We start from the raw sequence: 26886 nt of genomic DNA, 5'->3' as shown, positions 1-26886 counted from the left end.
CTTCCTTCCTTCCTTCCTTCCTTTCCTTCCTTCCTTCCTTCCTTCCTTCCTTCCTTCCTTCCTTCTTTCCTTCTTTCTGTCATGCTGCCTTCTCATTGCTATAATTTAATTACTTAACCATCCAGGCTTACCCCTTTTACCCTGTTAAAAAATAAAACAATAATACAAAAAGATGTTTCTGTATATAATGCTCTCCATCACTCAGCAAGCGTCTATGCAGAACTGAATGATACACAAGTTATTTGGAATGATAATATTCTTTTGTTTTTGTTTTTGTTTTTGTTTTAAAAGTAATTGCTCTTATTGTTACATTTTGATTGTAATGATATCGATCATTTTTATTATATGGCATGATTATAAAGGATTATTATCACATCTAAATTAATATATAAAATACCAAAGTAAATTTGCATCATGCCAAGGCAATGCAATGCGTTTCTTGTTTTTCCTGGAAATCAAATCATATATTGTTTTGACATTGTCATGTTAATTCAGAGTAAAGCATTATACTGGCCTGGAGCCATCTAACCAGGAGTTACTCTATTTTGCATCATCAGCCAAGTTTCAGAGTTCTGGTTTTGTTCCCTATTGAAGAAATTCCTCCAAAAGAGAGAATTTCCAGTACTTCAGGCACAATGTTGTTCTACACAGATAGTCATGGCTTGAATTACTCTAGTTTCCAATTTGGGCTCCTGTTACCTCTCTGTATAATCAGTGTCTTCTTTTGGCCAATTTCATTGAAACTGATTCATCTGTGATATAAATGAACAATTATGTTTTTATCTACACTATAGTTTAAGTGGAAGCCATTTTCTCAGCAGTACACAAAATCCAAAGGCAGTATAAACACTGCCTCGTGAGACTCAGTAGAGTAATACTTGTGAAGATCAGTGGTTGGAATGCGTTAATGAGTTTTTGAATTCTCACCTTAAAAGGGACCTCAATCAGAGCAAACCAGTCCTTAGGAAGTGTGTGGCTTGAAGCATATTCCTGGACGTTGCTTGCCTTATAAAAGCTGTCTGCTGAGGGCTTGCACACCACACCTTTCCAGAGAAAGCAGAAGACACAATCTTCTTACATACTTGTCCCCAGACACGTAGCTGGGCCGGTAGTCATCCTCAGTCCTTTCCTTCTCAGGTCTCTCACACAGTGCTGTGGCCAAGTGGCAGCAGCACCTCACAGCTATTGCAGCGCTATCCCACATGGTTCATGGGGCTAGGCTTGCATTTCCAGCTATTTTCTACAGCTGCTGAATGCTGAGATGTCACCACCTTATTTCAGCAGAGGTCATTTTTGTAGTTTCTCACTGCAATGGTGGGGACTCAAAACAGACTTTCACTCATTTAAAAAAAAAAAAAAAAGGAAAGAAAGAAAAAAAAAAAGCACAATTTCTCCAAAAACTAGACTGCCAAACCTCTGCTTCAAACTGAACAGCACAATAGGCACTTGCTGCTTTGCAGCAGGCTAAAGATTAGTCTATTGCTATGCTACCAGTAAGGATGGAGTTGTCCTGTAACCGTAGAAAACAGCTTTTATATTTTCCAAAATATAGCCCTTGCTTTATAGTCCTGCAACCAATTGGCAGTCACCAAGATCACTATCACAGTAAACCTCAGAAAAGCATCCCAAGTTTCTCTGGTATTACTGCTGGCTTTATTCATAGCAAATTTGATTGATCAGTATTTATCAGCTGCTGGTACAGCTGTTTCAATCTGCAATAGAGTTCATATCAAATTGCAGGCTGGCAGAAAAAAAAAAAGACAACACTAATTTGTAGGGAAAGTAGCAGTTTCAGTCTTTAATCTAAAGAAAAACCATCCTTGCTCAGAAAATTATTACAGCTGAATTGACATTACTAAAGGGCAAGCCACCCAGGTTCAGCATGTGTCCAATACTAATGACAGCTGTTCCTAAAACACAAACAGAAATGTCAATAGAGGTTGGTATCAGTTCAGGTTAATTTATGTGACTACAGGGCACTACAATTTCTTTCTTTTAAACAAGTGTTTATAAGCATTCCTATACCTACATAAATGCCACTCAGAAAATATTAGTTGAAGGTGCCGTTAAGAGTGGCAGAATCCTGTTATTAGGATTACAGAAAATTAGGTGCTTGTACGTTCATTAATTTCAGTATAGCTTTTAGAAATACTGTCTTGAAGTGCCTTTACTTTAAATTATGCCAGAAGCTCGCAAATCTGCCTTCCATCAACTGAATGAAAAATTGGCATTCTCTCTCTCTCACTTCTCAGGATATATTAAACATTAGACTCTAAGTTGCTGAGATCAAATATTCTTATAAGCTCCAAGCTAACGAGCCCCAGATACTCTGGGACCTTGTATACGAGTGACTTTTCTCTCCAAGGCAGAGTGTGGCCAGGCTGCCGCACCCACGGAGGATGCTGCTGGCAGCCCCTGTTTGACGGCCGCCAGCTCCGGGGTGTTATCCTCCATCGCTCCATCAGAGCCATAGTTGTCACCTTTCTTGGAACACCACTTTGGGTAGCACACGGGCACAGGATTTACATTAAGGGCAGGGTGTGCTAATTAATCTGGCTGGGAGACAAGGGGAGCATCTGCTGCTCCAGTTATTTGGGTAAGCTTTGGCTTTGCGCATTCACAACCGGAGGTTGTAGCACTCAGGTCTGGCTGGGTGTTCTCTGGGTGACATTTTGGAGTGGAACTACGTACTCATGCAAGCTGCAAAGGAAAGGAGAAACCTACTGCAGCTTGCAACCTCATAGAAATTTCCATGCATAAGTGATGTTGGAGTTTATATTTCAGCTTCTAAGCATGCAAGATGAGGTTTTCAAGAAAGCTCTGGCTCTACTCACAGGGACAAATTCTGAGGAGAGGTTGAGCCCAACCAAATTCTTGAGAGCTGCAAGAGGAGCCAACAACCTTAAGAGTTTACTTTTAAGTGCCAATTTTTCTCTCAAATTTGTATCTCACATTTCCAAAGCAAACTGGATACACTGAACATCTGAAAGCATTCTGAAACCCAAGTCCCAAGCTTTCCTGCCATTCTGCATTCTGTGTGCTATGGGCCCAAATCTACATAACTTATTTTGCTTAAGAGTAAAACATACACAGGGAAGTGTAGAAAAACACTGACACAGATTATAGGCAAAATAAATATTTTATTGGTTTAATATACACTTTTTTAAAGAAATCAGCCCTTGTGTGTCTTCCTAACACAATAAAATTCTTATAAACTTTTTCTTCTAATATTGTTACTTTTGAAACTATTTTTGATTAAAGACCTTGACACAGTAAAGAGTTTTAGTTGCTGGAAATGGCAAAGGAGTAAAGAAATTCCAAGCACAGCAAAATGGGATATTACATATCCACTAAGTGTCTATTTGACCACATAAAACCTCCAATGACTTCCAATTTTCTCCACTGGAACAAATGCATGTTCACTAGTCTAACTGAAAATAGAATCAGTGAAGTATAGGGAAGGAAAACATTTTATTTTATTTTTTTTCCATTTTCCCCATAATACAAGCAAGGTAATTCATCCATTCCAAGTTGCACATCCTAATTACTTTCAGAATATCAGTACTTTTATTGCATTTTGTTAATATAAATCAGAAGAGACCTTTTCTTGGAATGACTGAGAGCAGTCAACACAAAGACAAAAACAGTGCTTAAATAAGGCACTTTTCTACAGAGGGATGGGCAAACAAACAGTAAGGAAGCAAATAAAATTAGTTAAAAGTTGTCTTCTACACAAAGATAAGGCTTTCAGTGTCAGAACTTTAAGTAGTTTTAAGTAACCTCATGTCATTCAACCACTCTGCTAATAGTAACCGCCCCAAGAATTAACAGCAATTTTTTTCAACAGGATATTTTCCTTCGTTTGAAGTGGCACTAAGTAACAGCAGTGGAAACAATTATTGGTTGTTTCAAGCTCTCAAAGTGGATCAGTTATTGCACAATAAATACCTCATAGAGGTCAGTGTTTTTTGTGTGTTTTTTTTTCTTCCTTTTTTTTTTCTTTTTATTTTTTTTAAAAAAGGCTGAACGTGAGCGTGTTATTTATAAATTGGTTAAGTCTGCAAATTTTCAAGTTTCATGATGCATCACTAAAAGAAATTAGCTACAAAAAAATTTACAACAGGGACATACAAATAAATACAAAACCTTTCAGAGAGCCACAGTTTTGTTGATGCTTTATGGAAAGTAATAAACTAGTTAAAGTGTCTAAGTCTTTAGATAGGAACTCAAGGAAAGGCACACATCATAGAACCAAGCGTCGAATACAGTAGCCTATCTCAGCAGCTTTAACGTCTCCTGAAGCAAAAACAACTTGACACTTGCCAGTGTATGCCACCCAAAGCAGAATTCCACAGCATTTCGGACTACATCCAACCTTGCAGAAAAGGGAAAGCAAGAAAATAGCTAAATTAGATTTTTGGAAGTCTGCGTTCTGTGTTTAAGCATGTATTTTGATAACATTCGTGTCTAATGCAGGCACACTAAGGAAATCATGCATTATGCATTCGTACGTGAAGTCACCATGGAAGACACTAAAGAAACAAATAAAAAAATCAAGGACCACTACATGAAAACTGACAGTAGGATGGGCCAAACTATAAAACAGCTGATTTTCCAAAGCTGTCCAGGATATCAATGTCCTCTGTGTTTAATGAACTTCAGTTCTGATCACTTGTATTTCAGGGGGAAAACAAGCAAGATTTAAGTTAACGATGGTATTTCATATGATTAAAAAAATACTTTCAGTGAGCTACTGAATGGTTCTGGCAGATTCACAAAGTTTACCTGTAGTACCCATTTCAGGGCTGTGCATCTTGTTTTGCAGCTGCAGATCTGCTTTGGGGTGATACGGCTGCTAACAATCCACTTACTATTTCTCGCCTTATTTCACCAACAATAGATTCCTTGATCTGAAAGGGATTAGAGGAATTTTTAAGGTCAGTAAGTTATACAACCAATGAATAAAACTAAGTGTTATTGCAGACATGCTTGACATTATCAACATATGAAAGCATACAGCCAAAAAATCAACTTTTAAAGAATGCAAATAGATAAATGTAAGAGAGTTTCCCTTGGAAAAAATAACTGTAAGTAATTTTAAAGTTCTTACTAATCATATAAATGCAAAGCAAAGTAGTTTTATTTTTCCAGATGGTAAGTATATCTGCATTTTCTACTCAGGATTGCTGGTTTTATGGTAAGAAAAAATATATTTCAACTATGCAAAGTTCTGAAAATAGCATTTCAGGATATACACATCAAAAGCACCCCAAATGCACGTTTTTTTAACATTAGTTATATCTTGAAAAGGAGGGCAGGATCTACTTCACAGACACATTATGCAGTACAAAAGGTCCAAGATGAGCTGCTGTCTTCATATAAATCAAGAGGAGGCTAATCCTAGTCATACTCTCATCAGCAAAGACAAACAGAGAACTTCAACAGTTCCTCACATCACCTGTTGATCAACAGGATATTATCTGTGCCAGCAAAGACCGCTTTTCACACTATTGTGACAAAAAACTATCCATTAAGTTTAATTATAGGAAATATAGTTTATAGTTAAAAATTGGAATTATGACTAGTAGGCACCTAACTGTGAGTGAGGCCAGAACAAAGAAGGAACAGAGCATTGGCACCTACAGTAAAAGAAAAGAAAGAGGAAATAAGGTAAAAACCAGTTCTATGATAGCATATTGTGATGAAAAGGAGAAAGAGGACACAACAGAGAAAAATACCATGGGCTGTTCACAAGTAAAAGAAATCTTGGGCACCAATTCATTTTTGGACAGTCTTCACTGCAGGAACCAGTAACAAGTGAGATGTGGTTACAGGGACAGGTGAGGACAATGACAGTTGAAGAATGTAGGCAGGTGAGAAACAGCATGGCAACCATGGTCAGTCATGTTAGCACTGATTAGCCCAGCTAAGCAGCGTCGTTTTCTTTTCCTTACAATAAGGGGCAAATAATTTCCTGACATGAAAAACTGATCTTAGACTAAAGAAAATAGCATTCAGTAGACTAAAGAAAATATCTTTCAGCATCATATCAGAAATAGCTTTCAAGTGCCCGGGTAGCTGTAACGAATATGAGACTGAATGCCAGAAAAAAAGCCCTTATTTCTTACCCTGGTTTCGCCAATAAAAAATCTCTTCATGTTCTGATGCCCCACCAATACCACGGGATTAATATTTACTCAGATTTAGCCTTCCTAAAGGCCTTGCCATGTTTGCATAGCCCTCTTTTCATCCCTGTGAACATCTTGCAATTATTCTTGTAAGTCTCCCCTTTTCCTGGTGCGTCAAAAGGATTAAGCAACAACGTCAGAAGGGTGGCAGCAGAATTCGCAACGGGTTATTTATCCCTTGTCCTCATTGGCAAGCAATTCAATCCCTAAACCATTAGTGGCAAAGTTCCTTGTTTCATTACTACTTTGCATCAAGCAGAAATTCACGGACTACAATATTACTTAGAAACAGGTTTTCAGCTGCATTGCTTGCTGTTTAATGGACAAAAGAAAAGCTAGTGCTCAACAGGACCCGTTTTACTGACTGCCAAAAGTCCTGTGAATATCTATGCTGATGCACACATGCATATGTACAAAGCTTTAGGACCACTGTCAATTCAGTAAGTGCCTCCTGGATTTAGAAACTCTGGCATATGGAAAGACACTATGCAGACTTGACAGATGCAGCAGGAAGCGTGAGTTTTGTGAGAGCCCACACCACACAGCAGCCTGGCTATCCAGCAGGTCCCTGCTGTAGCAGAGCTCTGCTCACCTCTCTCCACTGCTATTCTCAGCATCACAAGGGCTGGGTCTCCGAGGACACTACAAAGCAGGCACTCTGTGCCCTCCTCTCAGGATAGACAAAAATAAACATCGCTTTCCAAAGTAAGCTAATAAAAGCTTCCCAAATTAGCAATTAAATGGTCTAGTATGACAGTCTTGTGATGAGGCAGAGACTGGGAGGAAAGCAGCTCCTTGCTCTGTTCTCAGCTCTTCCAACAGCTTCTCACTCGACCTTGGTAATTCACTTGAGCCTTCTGCCTCTCACCTTTCTGCTCAGAACACAACAAGGCCACCCTCTGCTGCTGCTTTTCACTGCCACTACTTCCTCACTCCTTTTGAGACCCATCGAGGTCATTCCTGCGTGGTGAGCGCGGTATCGATTCCTGCACTGACTCAGTCCCATGTGCCTGTCATGACATTTGCCAATATTTGTCTTTTTCATCACAAGCAATTTAGGGCAAGGCGCACCTTCCATTTACTCTGCACAGGGCACAGCGCTATGCCAAGGCTTCCTCTGTAGGAAGGACAGAAGGCAGCCAATGAGCACTCCACCCATACTTTTAGCAGCTGAATGAAAAATTGAATATTTGAAAGAGGAGAGAACCCACTCAGTTATGATACTAATACTACATTAATACAACACTAATATTTAATATTACATCAAAAACAGTTCCACATTCATACATAATTTTACTACAGTAAACCAGTAATCTTTCTCCCTGTAAAGAACTGCCATTACCACAACCTTATGTTGCTGCTATATAATGAACTCCTTGACAGTGAAATGTGCCTCACTGGCAATTCTGGAGGTAGCCCTTCTGCAGGTCTTGATGGAAAACAGGAATAAGGCTTTTCACTGTCCTCTTATTTCTGATCTGAGGTATGTTTTCTAGAATTAAAAGAATTATCTTCCAGTCAGTCTTCTTCTTGTGCCACTTCTTCACGGCAGCACTGATGAGTTTGCATGCTTATAAAATGAGGAACTAAGTGGCCTGCCCAAGGGAATGACGAACAACCAACAGACATGAAAATGTTGGTCAATGCTGAGCTAACATGGCTTTGAATGGAAATGGAAAAGATTCTCTATCCAACCATCTATCTATCCTTAAAAATCTATCACAACCTCCTCAAACCTGTTGACTGGAAAATTGTACTTTTTTTTTAAAAGGACCACTTTAAAATGTCATCTATGATGGAGGACTGTTAGCAAAACATACAAACAAACAACAACAAAAACAACAACAACAAAAAACACATTATTCTTAATCAGAAAGCTTTTCATACTATCCCATCTTCTGAACTGCAGAACAGCAGAGTGAGGTGGCCTGGTGATACTCCTAGCCACGCTGTGACCTACATGTCAAGTAGTAAGTACCTCATGTGATCCTCCAGTGGAGATCAGGCTGTATTTTCAACAAAACAAGGAGGCCACTGTTCGGCATTTAACATTTCACATTGTTAAATGCTTTTCTGTGGGAGTTAGTCCATTAATGCTAAAAGTTAACACCGAGGGGTTGTTTTTACTTTTAATGCCAGCACATAGCTGCAGGTCAAAGCTCACATACATTACAACCCACCCAGGCAAATTCTGCAACACTGCCTGACTTCTCTTTCCCCAACATGAGGTCATGCAGCTACAGAGAATGGGAGGAATAAGCAATAGCTTAACATTTGTGAGTGCATATATCAAGAATGCATACTAATAGACTTCTTTCTTTTGACAACAAAAATTGAATTCCTTTGCTAACAATAGGGCTACTTAAAGAAGACACATTTCATTTTGTGCTATGTTTTAGCTCCAATGAAATACAAGAGTTTTTCCTGACCAATATTTAATAGTACATTCTGGCTCTGCAAAAACTAACATGTGCTATGAACCAATGCAAAACTTCTCATGTTCTGAATCAGAGATGATCCAAAACAGGCTGCCAACGCAGTCAAACTGACGGACAATCTCGCTGTGTGCTCAAACATTTACAAAGTGAGTCAAGCTCAGCTATTTGCTGACTACTCATATCTGAATACTAATCTCTCAGTTCAGCACAGATGCTTTTAGCATTACTAAGTCCCTAGTGCCACACAACCCAAAGAACTACTTCTATGCAAAGAGTACACATTTTATTTTTTTGTTATCAATTAATAAAGTTAAAAAGGAACCTTCACATAGGATAACCTCAGAGAAAATATTGACTGAAATAACTCTGTGTTCTGACTCCAGCTCCCTCTATTGTCTCCGTTGTTCTTACAATACATTTGAATTACAGCTCTCTCCTTCCTCTCTTTTTCTCCTTTAGCAGTATCCCACCATGACCTGTGAAACACAGGTTTCTATAGAAGTGCTGGACACAATACAAAAGAAACATTTTGGCTTCAGCTCAGAATCAGCAGTAAAGTGCATGTAGATAAGTACATGTGCAAATATTCTCTGAACATTAGGCAAGGAATCTCTTTAAAAATGGATGAAAAGAAAGCAAATGGACCAGAAAGAGAGAATTTGGGAACTCCAGGAATATTTTATGACATCTCCTAAAACAAGGCCTTTTTCCCAAGACTTCTTCCGACTCTAGCACACAGAAGATAGCAGCAGGAGGGAGGCAGGGTGATGGGAAGACATTTAGAACATAAACGATTACCACCCTGCCATGTTCATTCATTTGCATTCAAAGTAGAAATTTAAAACTGTAGTGTCACAGGCTCCACTGTAAGTATCAGTGATGGCCAGAAGGTGTTCAGTTCCAAATGCTGAGTACAGTAATGATGAGGTTGCAGGTCCAGTAGTACATCACCATGAGCTGACTGCAGTAATGCCACTGTCCATAACTCATCCCGCTGACTCTAATGGGGCTACCGACGGGGCAAGGTGTTATTCAGCATCATGAGGGCACTTACTGAAAGTTGGCATCCACCTCGCCTCACTGCCAAACAGTATCCTATTTTAACACCGGCACTTTTCTGATTGTTAATGCTTGTAGCTAAGCATCATTCTTGGCAGTCTCAGCTCTGGTTATATATGGAGTTACCCAAAGCTAAGCAAAGTAAATATCTTCATATGCTTCCAGCTATTATCTTCAATCAGAACACTCCTTAGTAATGCTCTTCTGCTTCACAGATCTCACTGTGCAAGTGTTAAGTGCCTACACATAGCAAAGCCCACTGTGAGTCAGCCAAGAGAACATCTCCACTCGCAGAGACAGACACAGCAGTCTTGTGGTCACACAATGAGTAAAAGGATACTTTATAGTCCAGTACGTTCTGCCTTTTTCTGCACTGGAAGAAAGGGGCTGAAGGAGTGGCAAGAGATCCCTCTGGAATCACAACTCCTGTTTTATTGCAGGATAAGTCTGCCTCTCATCTGTTTTAAAGATAAAGCTGGTTCCAGTTATTCACTGCCTGAAACCAAGCAGACCTGGGTGGTACCTCAGCATTACAACCTGGTAATCATGTACCTCAGCATTACAACAAAGTAATCATGTAATTTTAGTCCTGTTTTTTAACCTGGCCCACAGGAGAAATACCCAAGCACCCTTCACTTTCATTGACTGCCAATCAAAGTGGTCCAATAACACTGGTCCAACATCAGTCTTGACGTCTGAAATGAGTTCTCATCTGACTTCAGCTTGCTTTACTTACACTCCTCAAGTTGTTAGTGGTTTGGGGTACAGGGACGGGCAAGTATTTTTAACATTTTAACATTTACTACAGAGTTGTTTTAGATGCAGTGTTTCATCAATCAAATGAAATCCAAACTGGCATTTTAGCAAGCAAACATAACAGAGAAATTTTCACTTGGGAACCTGAAATACTGCTGCATAATCAAGAAGTAGAGATAGTAAATTCTTTCTCACCTAGACTTGTAGTAGAAACTAGCTATTAATTTGTGTGCTAACCATAGTCACTGAAAAAACAGCCACTGCTTTGCTTGAGAAAAAAAAAAAGTGGCTTGGACATCTCATGACACACTGTGAGTCTTTAGAAATTGGACAGTGGTAGTAAGGAGCCTTGGCTTGAGGGAATAAAAAACCCCTGTGGCAAAGAGTTACATGTAGTTTGGCTTTAATTTTCAGTAAACACTGTTTGAACATCTTAGATCTCAACCCCTTTCTCCTCACCTCTCGTATAACTTGTTGCAGCTCTTCCTGCTCCACACTTTTGTGGATTTCATCAACTGAAGGCATTCGAGGGACTTTTTCGAGTTTCTGCTCCACCTCCAGCTTGGAGTCTGCAAGCTCCTCAGAGCTTTCCACCTGCTGTCCAGTGCCTGCTCTCACTGGGGGTGCTGGTGTTAAGGCAACAGAGGCTCGGTACAACTTCTTGCTTTGACTCTTAGACTTTCCCGTTAGCTCAGAAGATCCAACACCAGCTTTTCTACTTGCAGTGGAGCACACTGAGGAGGAATCAGAGTTTCCATGGGAGAATACGGACTCTGTACCCTCTGCTGGTAGAGTTTCCAGTCCAAGATCTCCCAGTCCCAAACCCAGTTCAGACTTCAGAAAGGACTGCTCTCGCATAAGTTCCGAGACCTAAGGATTTAGAAAAGAAACAGGCCTGAATAAGCATATAAAAAAGTCAAATACAGACACAGCCATGCTTTCTTGTTATTTATTCAATCACTTACTCATTCCCTCCATGTAACAAATACGGCTATAAAATAAATATATGCTTTGCCTTTATGACTGCGACAAAGAAGACCATAAAAAGGAACGGGTTCTTTTGAAAGCCAACGAAAATAAGAATTGTGGCAGTTCCCCAAGCCACTGACTTTTGCAATACGGATGCACCCTGCCAGAGCCATTGACAGAGGTACACGTAAAAGCTTGATTTTATTTTTCTTTGCTAAAACAATTCAAGTTTGTTCCTTTTTTTTTTTTTCCTGCAGTCTTTGAACTACTACTACTTCGGTGGTTCAGGAGCTTACTCTGGACTCCTAGCATAATCTTCGTAGAAAAATAAGAAATAATTTTCCCTGGAAAACTCACCGTCATTAATCAATAAATGCAACAACATCTCACTTCTGCATATTCCTCTTAAAAGTAAACAAGACTTCACAGGTGCTTACACCTATGGTTAACTTTGCTTAAGGGAAAATGCAACTATTTTCAACAGAACTACTCAGGTGAGTAAACTGTTTCCAGGACTGTGTGTCAAATGAATCTCCTGTGATTTTTATTTTTTTTTTTAATAAATTCCTTCCTGTTATTTATTTATTTATTTGTTTGTTTGTTTTTAGCAAAACATACAGCATGCTACTTACTGGTTCAATGACATTCAGTGGAGAAGGACATGATAGATTGTCAGCACTTCTGCTACCATACATACCCTGAAAAATTAAGATAAGTTGAGGATTTTTTTTAGAGCTGCCAGAATCTAATATATAAACACACTGTGTCTCAGACAACTTTCGGTAAAAGCAGAAACTTGGAACCAGGAAGCAAAGCTGGTTGGAGAAAGTTTATTTCAGTCATTTTTAAAGCTAGCCCTCTTCTATAAAAGGATTTACAAAAAAAGAAAAGATATTTATATGTTTCAAAGAATGCAAGCTTGGCTTGGGATCACAGTAATACCATATTTTCCTCTTCTTGGGTTTCAATTTTTTTCCCATGACAAAATACTAAAGCGGAAGATGTGGCCAGTGCTGCTTCTGTAGAAGAGGACTGCTAAGAAAGAGGAATGAAACCCATGAAGAACATATCACACTTTCTGTCTGTGCTTCTTTTGTTTGGCTGATGACAGAGTTGCAGCAGGAAATAGAAGAACAGTCTTCTGCTGAGCAAAAAAGAAGAGAAAGAATATAGGCACACCACCAATAAACAGATGCCAGTATCCTTTCCCCCACTGCTCTTGAGCTTCGGGGAGAGTGTCTGTGCAAGCAGAGCTTCTCCCTGTGTTTGTCAGGGAGTCACGTGTTCATCTGAAGGAGCTACAAAAAGAAGTGGAAAAAGAAACCTGAAGATGACAACTGGATTTTCATTTTTTTTGTTCCATGGAGAAACGGAGGGAACCATATGCTGTTTCGTGGGAGAGAAACACAGTGCCTTGTCTCTCTACCCTCCTTTCACAAGTAAGGAAATCAGTACAGAGAAATTCCAGAAAGATAATCACCCCACAATGATTTCAGACACGAGCACTACCTACCAAAACTCAAAAATCCCAGGGTCATGAAGAAGAAAAAAAAGAAAGAACTGAAAAACCCCAAAATATGTCTTGACATGCATTAATAGCAAGAAAGACCCTCTGATTCCACATCTTTTCCCTAAGATGCAGACTGAAAACAATAAAATGAGAATAGAAACATTGTCATCAGATTCCCCAACTGTCATTCCTTTGTAAGTTTTAAAAGTAATGGTTTATTAACATTAAACTGATGCACATTACACTGAGAAAACATATAACACTGTTGAAAAAGTAATACTTACTACATGTGTTTGATGTCTGTAAGGGGAAGACATGTGCAGACTTCTCAGCTGGTCTTCCAAAGCAAGTAGACGTTCCTCTAACTGCATCTCTAACTCCTGAAGCTCCATGCGGACAGACTTTCTCAAGCTCTGCAGCTGATCAGCTTCATATCTATACAAAATCCATTACAAAAAGAACAGAGGCATTCACTGCACTCAGCTGCACATCGCAAAGGGGGAATTGAGCATGATAATCCCATGAGCAAAGGACTTCGTGCAAGGGATTTCAAGGTGGAACACAGAAAACTTCTCTTTCACTGAAAATTAGCTGAAAGCCTGAAAAGGAACTAAGGTCTTCCTACACTCCTAGGAAGGGAGCTTTGGGAAAATATGTCACTCCATGCAGAAAGCTAGGCAACAGGGAGTATCACAGTTTTTAGCTTTATAGTAGCAACTGCATTATGACCAAGACACCACTGTCAAAGTAAGCCAACTGATTTAAAACATATTTACTTTTAAAGTGAGTTAGTGAAGAGTTAATTCAAATAAAGTAAATAAATCAGCAATTTCAAAAATTGTTCCGCATCAGCGGTTCCTGCAACTCATGGTGAGCAAACACACAGAGCCAGAATAATGAATGCCATCTGTGACTTGTTGAGTGGCTACTGTGAGTTGGAATTGTAGCATCTGAATACTACAATTTCAATTTTTATTTTTTATTTAAATTTATACAGATGGGGGGGTGGGGGGGGCGGAATCTGAACTAAAAATCTTTAAGATTTTTCCCCTCCAATATCCTATGATAAAGTCCTTAAAATCCACAGCTGTAAAACCATTTTCCAGAAAGGAGAAAAAAAATCATCAATTAATGAGAAATAAGGATTAGAAAAAAAAAAAAAAAAGGCAGAAAAAAGACCCTCTAGAATGAAGATATATACAGATGAGAGTAAATAACTATTTTGGCCACAATTCATCTCAAACCCTGTTCATAGGGTTTGAAACTAGTAAGATTTTTTTGCTCTGATTTCACAGGCAGCAGCTCATTTCTTGAAGTGCCAAAGTGCTTTCTCTCTTTTAAAAACCAAATCATTTTACCTTTCCTCTTCTGTCATGTGCTGATAAACTGTTGTCTGTTGACGTAACATAGCCAATTCCAAATCCATCATTTGGGTTCTAAATAAATTTAGATTTCGCCTTACAACTTGTAGCTCCTGGAAAGTGTTCTAAAATAAATAAATAAAGAGGAAAGAAAAAAAAAAAAGGTGAAAAAAATAATCAAATAAAATAAGTCTGGGTCCTATAACTGCATTTGACTAGGTGTGCTCTTTGAGTCAAGCAAAGGCTCAGCAACTTCAGAATACTACAGATATTGCATGTCATGAGCTAGCAATAATTCAAGAAAACAACATTTTCAGTTGTACCATACAAACACATTAAATTACTTCCATGTATTTAGATTAATTCCTTTTTGACACTTAGGATAGAGTCATGTTATCACTTTGGAGTGACAGAGACCATGCATAGCACAGTCTGTGGCACTTATTGGATGTTTCTTTTTGTTTTATTTTGACTAAGTATCATTGTGTGAACAGGGGCACTTACTTCATAGAGAGGTAGAATAGATGATCTCTGAGTAGTGTAACCGGTGGCAGCTGAAGGATCCTGACCCCTCATCACTGGGTACTAGGGAAGAAATGAACAATTTGAAAGAGGAATGTCAACAATCCCATTTATGAACTCATCTTCTCAAAAGGCCAGATTCTCCAAAAGCAGCCAATGTTAAAACACAGTCCTTCTGGCACTGTTATTTCCACCACCAAAATAAATATTGTAACAGGAAAAGGAAATTTTGCAAAATGGAAGCACCAGCTCCTAACTGAATCATGTGCACCAAATCTCTGTAATGTAAATGTGTTGAAGTTGAAAAAAAAATAATAAAAAAATATTCCTGTCTAACACATTAAGTAAGGATAAAAGCTAAGTTTTCTGCACCAGACATGGGTCCAGCCAATGCCTAGTGTAGATTAGTGAAAACTCAGTAGTTGCAATTGTCTTAGCTAAAGACAAAGAGAACAACACAGAAAACAGAACTGAGTAAATTAAAGTGTCTCATTTTCAAATCGTGATCACAGTCACATTTGTTGTGGGATTTCGCCTCAGTTCTGCGTGTGTGTGCGCGCTGATTTTGTTCTTGTTTTTTAATCTCACCATATTGCCTACATTCAAAGATCCCTGCATGCCAATGATCTCTCATGAAAACAAAATTGTTGAATAATTTCTGTTTACATGTTGCTTCAACGTCTGCAGCAACCAGTTAAAATTCAGGGGCTGTTACATGTAGAGACACGGCACAGCAAAGAACACTGGAAACAGCAAAAACATTTACCTTTTCAAACGCTAAAATAGACAGCTTGTCCAATATAATTTTGAAAGAATTCAAAGGACTATTGACATGCCATGGAAAATTTGAAGCATGTCCATTTACCCAGAGGAGCTTTGCTCAAACATGATCACATCAAGGAGATGGATGTTTTGTTTTTCCTCTCCCAGTTTTCTCTGTTCCCTGTTCTGTTGGGAATTTAATCTACTCCTCTTTTTTCCTTCCTAATAACAGAACCATATATTTGAAACATCTCAACATTTTCTATAGTAGACAAGTATACTGTGTGCCAAACTCAATCTTGTCTGCAGAGAAAAGCAGCACAAGGAAAGTATGTATTGGAAACAATAGCTTTTCATAAAAATCTCTGTAGTGAGAAGGACCAAACTCTCCAAAATGGAACTAGTCTAGACAAATTACTCTGGAAGCAGGACGAGTGGGCTAGGAGATGTTATTATCCCCTCTGAAACTGATGTTGGTTTTGATTATTATTATTATTAGAATCAGCGTGAACATGAATTCTGGGTGTAATACAGAGGTTTCTTCTCCAGCAGCTTTAGTTAGCATGGTATTAGTAGTAACACTGTACCCTGACACACAGCAAGGCTGCAGTTCATTCACACAAGGGAATTTTACAAAGAAGGTCAAATTCTGCAAATGCTCACTCTCAGGCACACCTTGAGCAATGGCTGATTTAAAACCCCTTTGCCTGAAGCTTTCCACTGCTGTGCTGTGTCACAATACCAAAGCTCACTCCATGAAGCAGGGGCAGCTGATATAACCAAAGTCAGGCTGGAATAGCCTCAGGTTTTTGACAAGTGGCAAAATAAACAGAAGAAAAGGGATCTAAAAAAGAACACCACAGCCCACCACCTCCAGTAGGGAGCAGAGAAGCAGATGTTTGTTCTTAGATAAAACCCACTGAAGTCACTGAAGCTCTACCACAGCACATCCTTCATGTATTCATATATCAACAAGCAGGGTCTGCAAGTGCTCTGCCTATATACCCACCTGCAGCAGCTTGCAGATTCCTAAGTTGGATCATGAACTCAGAGAATAGCAGTACAGAGGTGGTGGAGAGGAAACAGTTGGTAATCAGGAGGGAAAGAGCAGAAGGTGTCACAGAAACCAGTAAAAAAAATACGTGCTTCATTTTAAAGCACTTCTCTGACAGGTGAGATGGCCAGAATTTCACACATTGTGACAATACTGATTCTTTATAAAAGGCTGATGACTTCATGTTGAGTAGATGAACACCCAGAGCTGAACATCCAGAAGGTTGGCAAGAAACAGCACAGACATATGCATGGAACAAACAATCATCACTGACATTATTAATGAAATAATAATGTATCACTGTACCACAGGACTTGCAATGAAAAAAAAAAATCATTCACAGAAAAGAGACAGATTAAAGTATCAGTAAAGGCAATATGTATTTTCAAATCTAAAGCTAATGACTATCAACTTAAACTAATATCTGATGAAGCATACATTGCTCCTCTCCCCCACCCAAGAATCAACTGTAACAAGAAAAAAATCAATGCAAAAATAGCGGAGCACTGGAGAGATGATCATTTGACATGTTAAACAGAAGCCCTTGAAAGAAGAAGCAAACTTCCACAAAATGTCCTTTTTTTCCTGATCTCCCACACTACACAAAAGAATATTCAGGCTAACATTTTGGTTTTATAAGGATAAACTAAGAAGTCCCTTTGCCCGGGGAAAATTTTTCTTCCTCTTACCTGTGAGAGGTTCTGCAGGGAGTTTCGGATGTCGTGTAGGACTCGGCGCAATTGCATCTCCACGGTGGAAGGCGGATTGATAGCATGAGGTCGATGAGGATATCCAGAGTGCCTTGGAGAGAAGGGACAGCCGAAGGGGGAAAGCAAGGAGCTGAAGGAAGAACCGGAGATGCTCGGGACACTGTGGGTGCTCAGCGTCCTCACGTGCTCACAGAGTGGTCTGTCCTGCCACTCGGTGGGAAGGGAGTGGAGGGAGCATGTTGAATGGGACATGTGTGCTGGCGTGTGCAGTGGGCAGCTCTGTCCCCTGGTGGGACTGGGCTCCTCAGACAGCCTGCGGGGCCCAGCCTGGGGAACTTCTTTTTTGGAGGACGAAGGTGCAATGAACAGCGTAGATTTGCACACAGGCTGGCTGGCAGCTGCCTTACCCTCCTGTTTGTCATCCTCAGACGTCAGTTTCTCATCTTCCTCCACACGTGTATACTTGTAAGTGAAAGAAGGAGGACCACAGAGAGTCTCTTTTCCGGGAGCTAACTGGACGTTCACAGAGGACACCACTTTTACTGGATTCAGTAATGCAGTTGGGAGAGACTGAGACCGCCTTAGAGGATAGCCCGATTCAGCAAACCATTGTCTCTGCTTCCTCAGGAGATCTTTTGACTTCAGGAAAGCACGTCCAGCCCTGGAATCAGATGTGGTGATGATCCTCATCTGGGCCCTTTGCAAAGCAACATGAACCCTGTCCACAGATGACGGGGAGGAGCTGCCACCTTCCAGAGACTCCAGTGACTTGAGGATATGGTGTGTTTGATACTGAGGAAATTCAAATACATTGTCTTTGTCAACATCACTTTCATCACTGCCTTCCTCCAGCAGCTCCAATTCCTTTTGCTCACTGGAAACATGTTCCTCTTTAGAACTGACCTCTCCTGCAACTGTCTTTGACACATAAGATGACTTTCTTTCTCCTCCATTTTGTTCAGTTTCATAGTCATGGATTTTTTTATCATCTCTCCTTCTGTTTTCAGAATGTGCCTCTAACTTTCCTTTCTCTACTTGAGAGATATCATCCTCTTCATCTTCATCATCCTCCTCTTCTTCCTCTTCATCTTCTTCCTCCTCCTCAAACTTATTGAAACAGGGCAGTTCCTTGGCTATTGGTGTCTTCTGTTCCTCACTATGCGATGTCACGGTTGTCTCACTGTCACAGCTGTCAGCACTGCTCCCCATGCCTTGCAAAGACTCCTGAACCTAGGAAAGATTCAAACCAGCAAATAGGTGAACATACTGGAGACTCATCTACTGCCTTCTCAGGAAGTCAGGCTGACAGTCTAAGTCCATATCCATTAGGCATTATGGTAGAGTAATTCAAAATGATTTTCACATGCAGGAGAAACAGTGAAAGAGAACAAAGAAACCATAGTATCAGATAGGTTAGAAGCATACTGAAGTATGGCACCAAAGAGAGATGGTTTCGGGAAAGGGAAACAAAAAAGGCAAACTATTCACACATTTTCTTGATTTGACAATAAACTCTTTATTACCAGAAGAACAGAAGTGGCAGCAGTAAAATTCTAGTATTTTAGGTAGCAATGACAAAGGGATATTAGGGTGAAGGTACTGTGGCATGTCCCATATATAAAGGTTCACACTCAGCACTGAAACCAAGGGTTGTATCAGGGAATGCACACAGAAGTGAGGACAATCATGGATTCTCCCACACCAAGAATGGGAAAAAACAGTCTGCCTATATACACAGCCTGTTTTAAGTCACAGAATTGTTTGATTCCTGGAATCAAATATTAGGCTGCTCATCTCCATTGAAGACAATGCAGCACTTTTACCCTATTCTCCATTCTTTTTTCCTAATGCATCTTTTCCTTCTTATTATAAACTACATTTTAAATTCCTTATTGCAGAAGGATGCACTTCCCTATAAACTTGATCAGAGCATTGGTATATGGCAGCTGTTAATTTAACAGGAACAAAAATGACAGGAAAGGTCTATGGATTGCAAAGCATATTCCTCAGGCCAGTCTGATTGACAGGTATATTTAGATGTGGGCACAACATTTTCATAAGATATGTGGTTAAAAGTATAGTCTTGGAAATTTACCATAGTTGACACACAAACTAGAAATTTAGAGAAGCTTTACTATCTCTGACTTCTGCAGTTCTCTCTGCTGTTAGGATACTATTAGTTCCTTCTAGAGAGAATATTTATGGTGTATATTGCACAATACTTCCGTCTCCAACCATCTAAAAGAGAATTTCAGTCACAAAAGTCATCATTGTAAGTATGTGCTTAGCATTGCACTCACCGACACAGCCACAAAATAGTATTAAAGACTGTACAGGTTCAGATACTGTTCAAGTCAAAGGTATGACAAGAACAAAAGGCTGTAATGTCTAGGTGAAATTAAGTGTGCTACAAGCATGTGTATCCGTCTCTCTAATTCTCCATCACATTGTTTACTTATAAGCCAGGCAAACAAAAATTCAAGTACTTGTATGGAGAATTTTTCTAACTTCTTTGGTAACATGAAATTCCCCGAAGAATATCCTACCTTGAAACCAAAATATCCCCTATAAATCTTTTTTTGGCTGTCAAGGAAGAAAGGAAATACAATTCCAGTTTGCCAGTTTTCTCATGAGTTCCAGAGGAATGCTATGGCTGCTAGAGTCAATTATTTAACAGTAGATGGCACTAACTTACCATACACCCCTCTGCATCCCCTTCATCTTCTTTTCATAGGTTCTCTTCACTAGCTGCCAAGTTCTCTTATTCCCTAGTCTCATTATTCATCCGTATTTTCTAAATTCAGCTCAGTACTTGGTCTGAATAAAGCAGTGACAGTGGCAGAAGAAAGCCTAGCAACCCCATGGCACAAATCTCATGCACTCTCAATATATCTTTTCAAAACAGTATAATAGAAAGCAGAAAAATCTCATCACTTTGCAACCAACACAAACAAACTCCACTAGCCTTCCAGTGAAGAGGCATTTAGTTGCAACACATTTTTAATTGACTCTTTATCAGGTTGTAACCGATATAAAGATCAGGAGTGACCAATTCTAGTCTGAGACTCCTTCTAACATGCCTGCCAATTTCAGTGTAGCCCCAGTTTAGTACAGAGTAGAACCAGTATCTCAGATTATTATGCTCATTACAGAAGCTCATGCTCATGATTTCCTTTCTTCTCTCTGTTGCTCTTGGTAAGTGTAAGTTGATGTTTACTGGAGACACAAAGACTAGACCTGTCTTGTCTTCCATTTTGGTACTCAGCTGGCAAAGTACTAAATGGAAAAGGACTGAATACCAGTATCAAAACTGAAAAGCAAACTTTGGTGGATGGGGAGGATGGGAACCTCCTAGTAAGTACAAAATGGCTTTTAAAATGTGTTTCGTGTGCCACAAGGAAAGTCACTGTACAGTAAAAAAGCTCAGTAGCTGAAAGCCACAGAAATGACGTTACTGGTGATACCCAAGCTTCCACTGCTGTATTCTCTCGACTGTGGTTTAGGTCCCAGACAGCTACCCAATGGCCTTGCGACCAGGATCCATCTCGGAGTTTTCTCTGGCTGATTGAGAGGCCAACCAAACTATGGTTAATACTGTGTGAATGACTTACGAGAGGCAGAGACCACCTCTCCTAGGTATCAGGTATAATGCTGAGCACATGTACGTATTGGGCAGTCTCAGAAGCACCTGGCTAAACGAAAGCATCCCTCCCTTAAGACCTGAGAGCTCTGGTCAGTGTCACTGCAAATTCCAGGACCGAGATCAAAGCACCTGGAACAGGAAAGAATGTGGGAGCTTAAGACTGACTAAATATTAGTATACCTTCTCAGTAAAGTTAGTATGAAATTGTTTTCACATTCTGTCTGCCGCTAGCTAAAAAAATAACTAAATAGAAAAGCATGTAAAAAATGAGTGGGAAGGCAAAAACGATGCAAGAAATTAATGATCACCAGAAAAGCTAAAGTCTTTCATTACCTTAAATCTGCTCACTGCAGTCATGAGACGAATGGACTGCAATTCTGGAGCCTGAGCCAGTGACAAAAGATATACTGTGAACAGCCCAGAAAGCCAAATGCATCTTGGACTGCATCACCAGAGGAGTGGTCAGCAGATGGAGGGAGGGGATTGTGCCCCCAGCTGCTCTGCCCTTGTGAGGCCCCACCGGGACTGCTGCATCCAGGGCTGGGGCCCGCAGCACCAAAAGGATGTGGGGCTGTTAGAGCAGGTCCAGAGGAGGGCCACGAAGATGGTCAGAGGGCTGGAGCACCTCTCCTATGAAGACAGGCTGAGAGAGTTGGGGATGTTCAGCCTGGAGAAGAGAATGCTCTGGGAAGAGATCGTTGCAGCTTTTCAATACTTAAAGGGGACTTATAAAATATATGGAGAACAACTTTTTGCTTGGACAGATAATGAAAGGACAAGGGGAAATGGTTTTACACTGAAAGAGAGGAGATTTAGATTAGATGTTAGAAGGAAATTCTTCACTCAGAGGGTGGTGAGGCACTGGAACAGGTTGCCCAGAGAAGCTGTGGATGCCCCATCCCTGGAGGTGTTCAAGGACTGGGTGGATGAGGCCCTGGGCAACCTGATCTAGTGGGTGGCATCCTTGCCCATGGCCCAAGCTGTTCTATGAACAGCATACAGGAAATACAAATTTAGAGCTTATTCCAGGCCCACATATACTCAGATTCTCCTATCAGAAAGGTTTTAAAATTTTAACACAGGGTAAAGGACTCAGCAAATCCAGTTCAGAAAATGAAAAATTTTATCAGGACTGGGACTAGCAGTCATGATCAAGGAGGTCAAACACCAGTATCCCTCCTTCCCTCCCCAGGTCTCTCCTCTACCATACTTACAGGTAATATTTCAGCCCCAATATGGAAAACTCACCTGAAGCTGGTTAAACGGAGAGCAGTCTGTGGAAGAATCCTCAGCAAAGCCACTACTATCCGAATGCTGACTAGCAGTCCGTAACAGCTGATCTGCTTAAAACAAAGCAAAACCCAACTGTAATTCATTTACAGATCATAACTGCTTAAGCCCAGTCACACTCAATACATGCTTTCCTTTTACATCAAAGTAACACAAGTAGATAGCGCAATTCCTTTCCAAATTCCCCTTTGAACAATGCAGAAAAAAAAAAACTCTTTGTTTCAATCATATGAAGTGCAAAACCTCTCCTCATGCAAAGGTCTACTTGTGAAACTTCAAGCAGTAGTGGAAGAGATTATTATTTTTTTTTCTGTGCTGTGGGAAAAAGTCTGCTGCTGATGCCACTGCTGCAGTTTTCCTTCCACAAAACTGAATCACTGGTTAATTCACATGCATTCAGTGCCACAGCTGCTTTTGTATTGACTTGTACAGGTTTGCCTGCCCTCCTGATCAGAGCGATAAAGGAGCTCACGCGTCTCCTGCCGGCCCACACCATCCCATGCATCGAGTGGAGCAGAACTAGTTGTGCAGAGAGCAGTGCACAGGACAGAGAACTGCTAGAGACGGTCCCTCACTGGTTTGGTGGACAAACACAAAACATCCCTAACACACTGACTGGCAACCAACAAAGCACATTCCCAGCATTCATTTTGTACTCCAGAGATAAGATCCTCCTTCTTGCTCCTTTCTACTCACATTAGGTAAATGTTTAAATAGCTTAAAGAGACTCCAAAATCCTCAGTGCTACCCAGGAGTGGTGTCCTCTGGTGCAAGCCCTATACTACAGAGCTCCTTGGCCAGGAGATCTCAGTAAGCTCCACAGCATGGTGCTGCATGGCACAGCATTCTTCTCCACGGGACACAGGAGGCACTTCTCACATTCGGGGTTTACCTCACACCCCCGTGACCATGGCAGCCTGGGCAACAACCACATCTCACCTCTAGTCCTCAGCAGACCTGTAAGAGCTTGGGTATGGGCTAAAACCCCATCAGCCTTTAGACCCACACCCTGCTACCCCCCTGCCCTGGTGCAGAAGCTTGCTGCTCTGCTCTCGGCAGCTGAACACAGAATTTTGCCCCGCATTCCTTCCACCACTTAACTGTCATCATATAATTAATCCCAGTTCACAGCTCAATGCATTGGAATGTATTATGAAAACTGTTTTGAAACTGCTGGATATTCAAAACTAATTATTGTTTTATATTAAGTTTGATGACCATTTCACTAATGCAGAAATAAAAGCCTGCATAGGCACAGAAGCTGGAGAACAAAAGGATAGGGAAACTGCCCTTTAAACTTCTTCATCGAAGATTTCATACCGCTTTTAGGGAGTGCCTTTCAAATTGTGCTGCTACTCTGTTATCATGGTAGCCACAATATCCTGCAATGATAAACAACTTTTTTTCTGCCACAAGGCAGACATCCCCACCCAGCTCCCAGTGAAGACAATAGGGATTACTTCACTTGGACCAGACCTGGCTCATAGCAAGCACACAATACAATTTACACTGCTTGGCGCAGGTTGCCACTACATCTGGGTCTGGTGGGAAGCTACCACCTTCTCTGAGGTGAACAGTCACATATTTCGGCCTCCTCTCTGTTTCTTTTCCCATCTGATGAGTTTTAATTTAAAAGAGAAAAAAAAATAAAAGAAAAAGAAAAAAAAAAAAAAGCACTAGCCCTGAAAGCCTTAGCTACAGGAGAGAGATACCAAATAGTTCAGATAAAGGAATTCACCGGTGTGTGTACTGGCATCTGGTTTCACATGTGTGGAATTTATCACTGCTCAATAAAAATATTGACCTGCCTTTCTATTTCCTTTTCAGTCATACATATATACAGACATAGATGTACGTGCTTTGACAGCCTTGCGTGACAGATACTGCCAGTTAAGTGGCCAACCTAGCTCACTCATACCTGTCTCATCGTCTTTATCCATGGCAAGAGATTAGTGCTGTATGAACAGCTTCAAACTGCCTCGGTGCCACCTAAAGATACATTCCCTTAATGTAGCCATCCATTCCTGCTGCAAAAGTGCCAGGATGTCTTCTGAACATTTTAAAACAAATCAGAGAAGACATTTTCTAAGTATGATTAGTTGTCTTCTACCATAACCTACCTTTGTCTCTTGCACATTCTCAGAATTCTCCTCTATACGACTACCATGTAAATGCAGTAAAAACTTTTAACAAACAGGAATCTCTACTACTTTGGTAGTGAAATGATAAGGTTTGGCTCTGTAAAGATTAGAAATATCAACTATTGCATTGGGCTATGCTGATATGTAATGGTATCCACCCTTCTTGTCAAGTGCTGATCCAGATGTACAACCTGCTCCACGGCACCTGGATGTCTCTCAGATCCAAGCAGGTGAGGGGGAAGCTTTAAAGAAATAAAAAATAAAAACCTACCAAGTTACATTCAGATCTTGGTTAAAATGCCTCCTGGCTACACAGAGTCTTAAGACAAAGAGGTGCTGATCAGACATGGCTCCCCTCTCTTTACACTGAATGCAGAAAACTCAGCATCAAAGGCTGATATTAATTATATACTTTTCTCTAAAAGTGTAAGGAAAGTGTGGGAAAAGGAACCAGCCAAGATGAATAAAAAGAGAAGGAACAATCAAACCAAGTGCTCAGTCAAACTGAGCACAAATGAAAATGTCCCTTGGATGATTGCTTTAAGTTGTACAAAACATTAAAATATTTTTACGCATGGAATACATGCCAGAAAAATTCAGGTATTCAGAAATACAGAAAATAAGCTGTCAAAGTTCTAAACAGGAATAGATGATGAAGAAACAGGTCTATGGTTTACCAAAAATAATAATAATAATAATTAGAGAATCATTATCAAACAATGAAATAATTCATTTTTTGTAAAATAATATTCAACTGCCAATGGACTGACAGTCTCACAGATCCAAACAGTCCTATCAAATAATTGTCTTACGTGTTCTGCCTCACTCTACTGCTGATGCAGAAGAGGAGGAGAAATGCACAGAAACCGCCTGTGAAGCTCTAGTAACATCTACATTTCTTTCATCTGCAGTATTGGTAAAGCTCTAATGCACTCTGTTTTTTATGAGGTTATTAATAAATTGACACTCCCCAACTTAGTTATGAAGTATCCCATTCCAGGATTAAAGACTTGTTGCCCTGCTTTCCCATATTGATCACACATGGCACCCCAGCACTAGTGAAACCAGCCCTGTAGGGAGCACTCCTGTGGAAACTCTTTAAAATTTCCAGGGATTTCTTAGTTTCTGGATATACGAACACAGATTCCTGTGAATTCTAAATCTGTTCCAAATGTTTTCTTTTCACTCCCTCATCTCCTGTCTACTGTGGAGCTGCACCCACTAAGAGCCATAAATACAATAATATGTTAAGGACAGGAAGTGCTGATGATGTGCTTTCTTCGCTTTTAAGGACTAGATTTTCAAAACTAGTTACTGTTTTTGACTATCTGTGTCAGATACCACAAAAGAAACAGGTCTGGGGCTACTCAAAATTTCACAAAGCTGCTGATGGCAGCAACCAAACGCTCACAATTCACAAAGCCCTGAGAATACTTTGTTCTGTACAAGTTGTACCTATATTTGTCCTGTTTGTTGGGCATTTTTGGAATGGATACTGCTGTATAAATGTCAGGAAGAATTTTGTTTTTTTAACTAACGAACTTTCCTTCCAGATAACTGTAAAAGGTGGGGTTTTTCTGGATGCTTTTGTTTTGTAATGCTTGTTTTGTTTTTAATAGTGGACATTTAATAGCACTGTATGTTTACAGCGCAAAGCAACTGAAGCTTACTCCTTAAAACAGATATACAATCCATGAGCAAAAAGATAGCTACATTTGAGGTTTGCAACAGCTAATCTGAAACGTGAAACATGCTGTAATGGGGAGCCTAAGCTGCAGCACCCTCAGTGCTTTTCAAGCATATGTTAATACTCTCCAGGCTGTGAAGACATTTTTTTAATTCAAATACTTCACATCTTATTGTAGACCTTCTCCAAATGCCGTCCCAACTACTGTAAATGTCAGAGAAAGCATCCACAGCTCTCTGTGTAGAAGTAAGATAACACTGCAAGATTTGCGACATTCTGTATTGAACGGCACTAACCCTGCTAATTAACACAGAAGTACCCCTACAGGAGGGAAAAAAAAAAAAAAAAAGTATTAAGTTATTCCAACATAGGAAATAATTATCTGGAACAAATCTTCATAGATGGGTGCTTGTGTACAGCACAGCCAATACCACTGGAAGTGGTGAGTCTCTACGAGAATCCTCAGCTGAAATCACATTGTAACAGAAGACCAGTTCTTGAGTGTCAAGCTGATCCCACCTCTAGTGATTGCTTGTAAGAGCAGAATTACACATTCAGACACAACAAACAGCATTTTCCAAGAGTGACCACTGACACTGGATGTCTTCCAATCCGGCGAGCACCTGCTTCCTGAGAAACCAAAACTCTACACTGGTCATGTTGAACAACCTGCAAAAAAGCCTAACTATTTCAAAGTTTCAGGTAAGTTCGTACCAAATGCTTTACTTCTGGGCAATTTCACCATGACCTGTATATAACAACATCATACACTTTCTACATCTTCCAGGTAAAATAA

General features: G+C 40.1%; 1 protein-coding gene across 1 annotated transcript in view; it reads right to left on the bottom strand.

The window, feature by feature from the left end:
* Positions 1-3120: 3120 nt before the first annotated feature.
* Positions 3121-26886, bottom strand: part of ITPRID2 (ITPR interacting domain containing 2) — a 41591-nt gene continuing 17825 nt past the window's right edge. The window contains exons 11-19 of the mRNA XM_035331031.1: positions 22221-22312; positions 17309-18559; positions 14786-14866; positions 14279-14406; positions 13205-13355; positions 12043-12108; positions 10901-11311; positions 4786-4910; positions 3121-4375 (exon numbers count right to left, since the gene is read on the bottom strand). Of these exons, the coding sequence (XP_035186922.1) occupies positions 4800-4910; positions 10901-11311; positions 12043-12108; positions 13205-13355; positions 14279-14406; positions 14786-14866; positions 17309-18559; positions 22221-22312 (2291 nt within the window). The 3' untranslated portion in view covers positions 3121-4375; positions 4786-4799. The remainder of the gene's footprint in view (positions 4376-4785; positions 4911-10900; positions 11312-12042; positions 12109-13204; positions 13356-14278; positions 14407-14785; positions 14867-17308; positions 18560-22220; positions 22313-26886) is intronic.

Source organism: Oxyura jamaicensis, chromosome 7 (assembly GCF_011077185.1).
Source record: "Oxyura jamaicensis isolate SHBP4307 breed ruddy duck chromosome 7, BPBGC_Ojam_1.0, whole genome shotgun sequence".
Classification (NCBI taxonomy): domain Eukaryota; kingdom Metazoa; phylum Chordata; class Aves; order Anseriformes; family Anatidae; genus Oxyura; species Oxyura jamaicensis.
The sequence above is the reverse complement of the archived record's forward strand: the minus strand, read 5'-3'. Positions and strand labels throughout refer to the sequence as shown.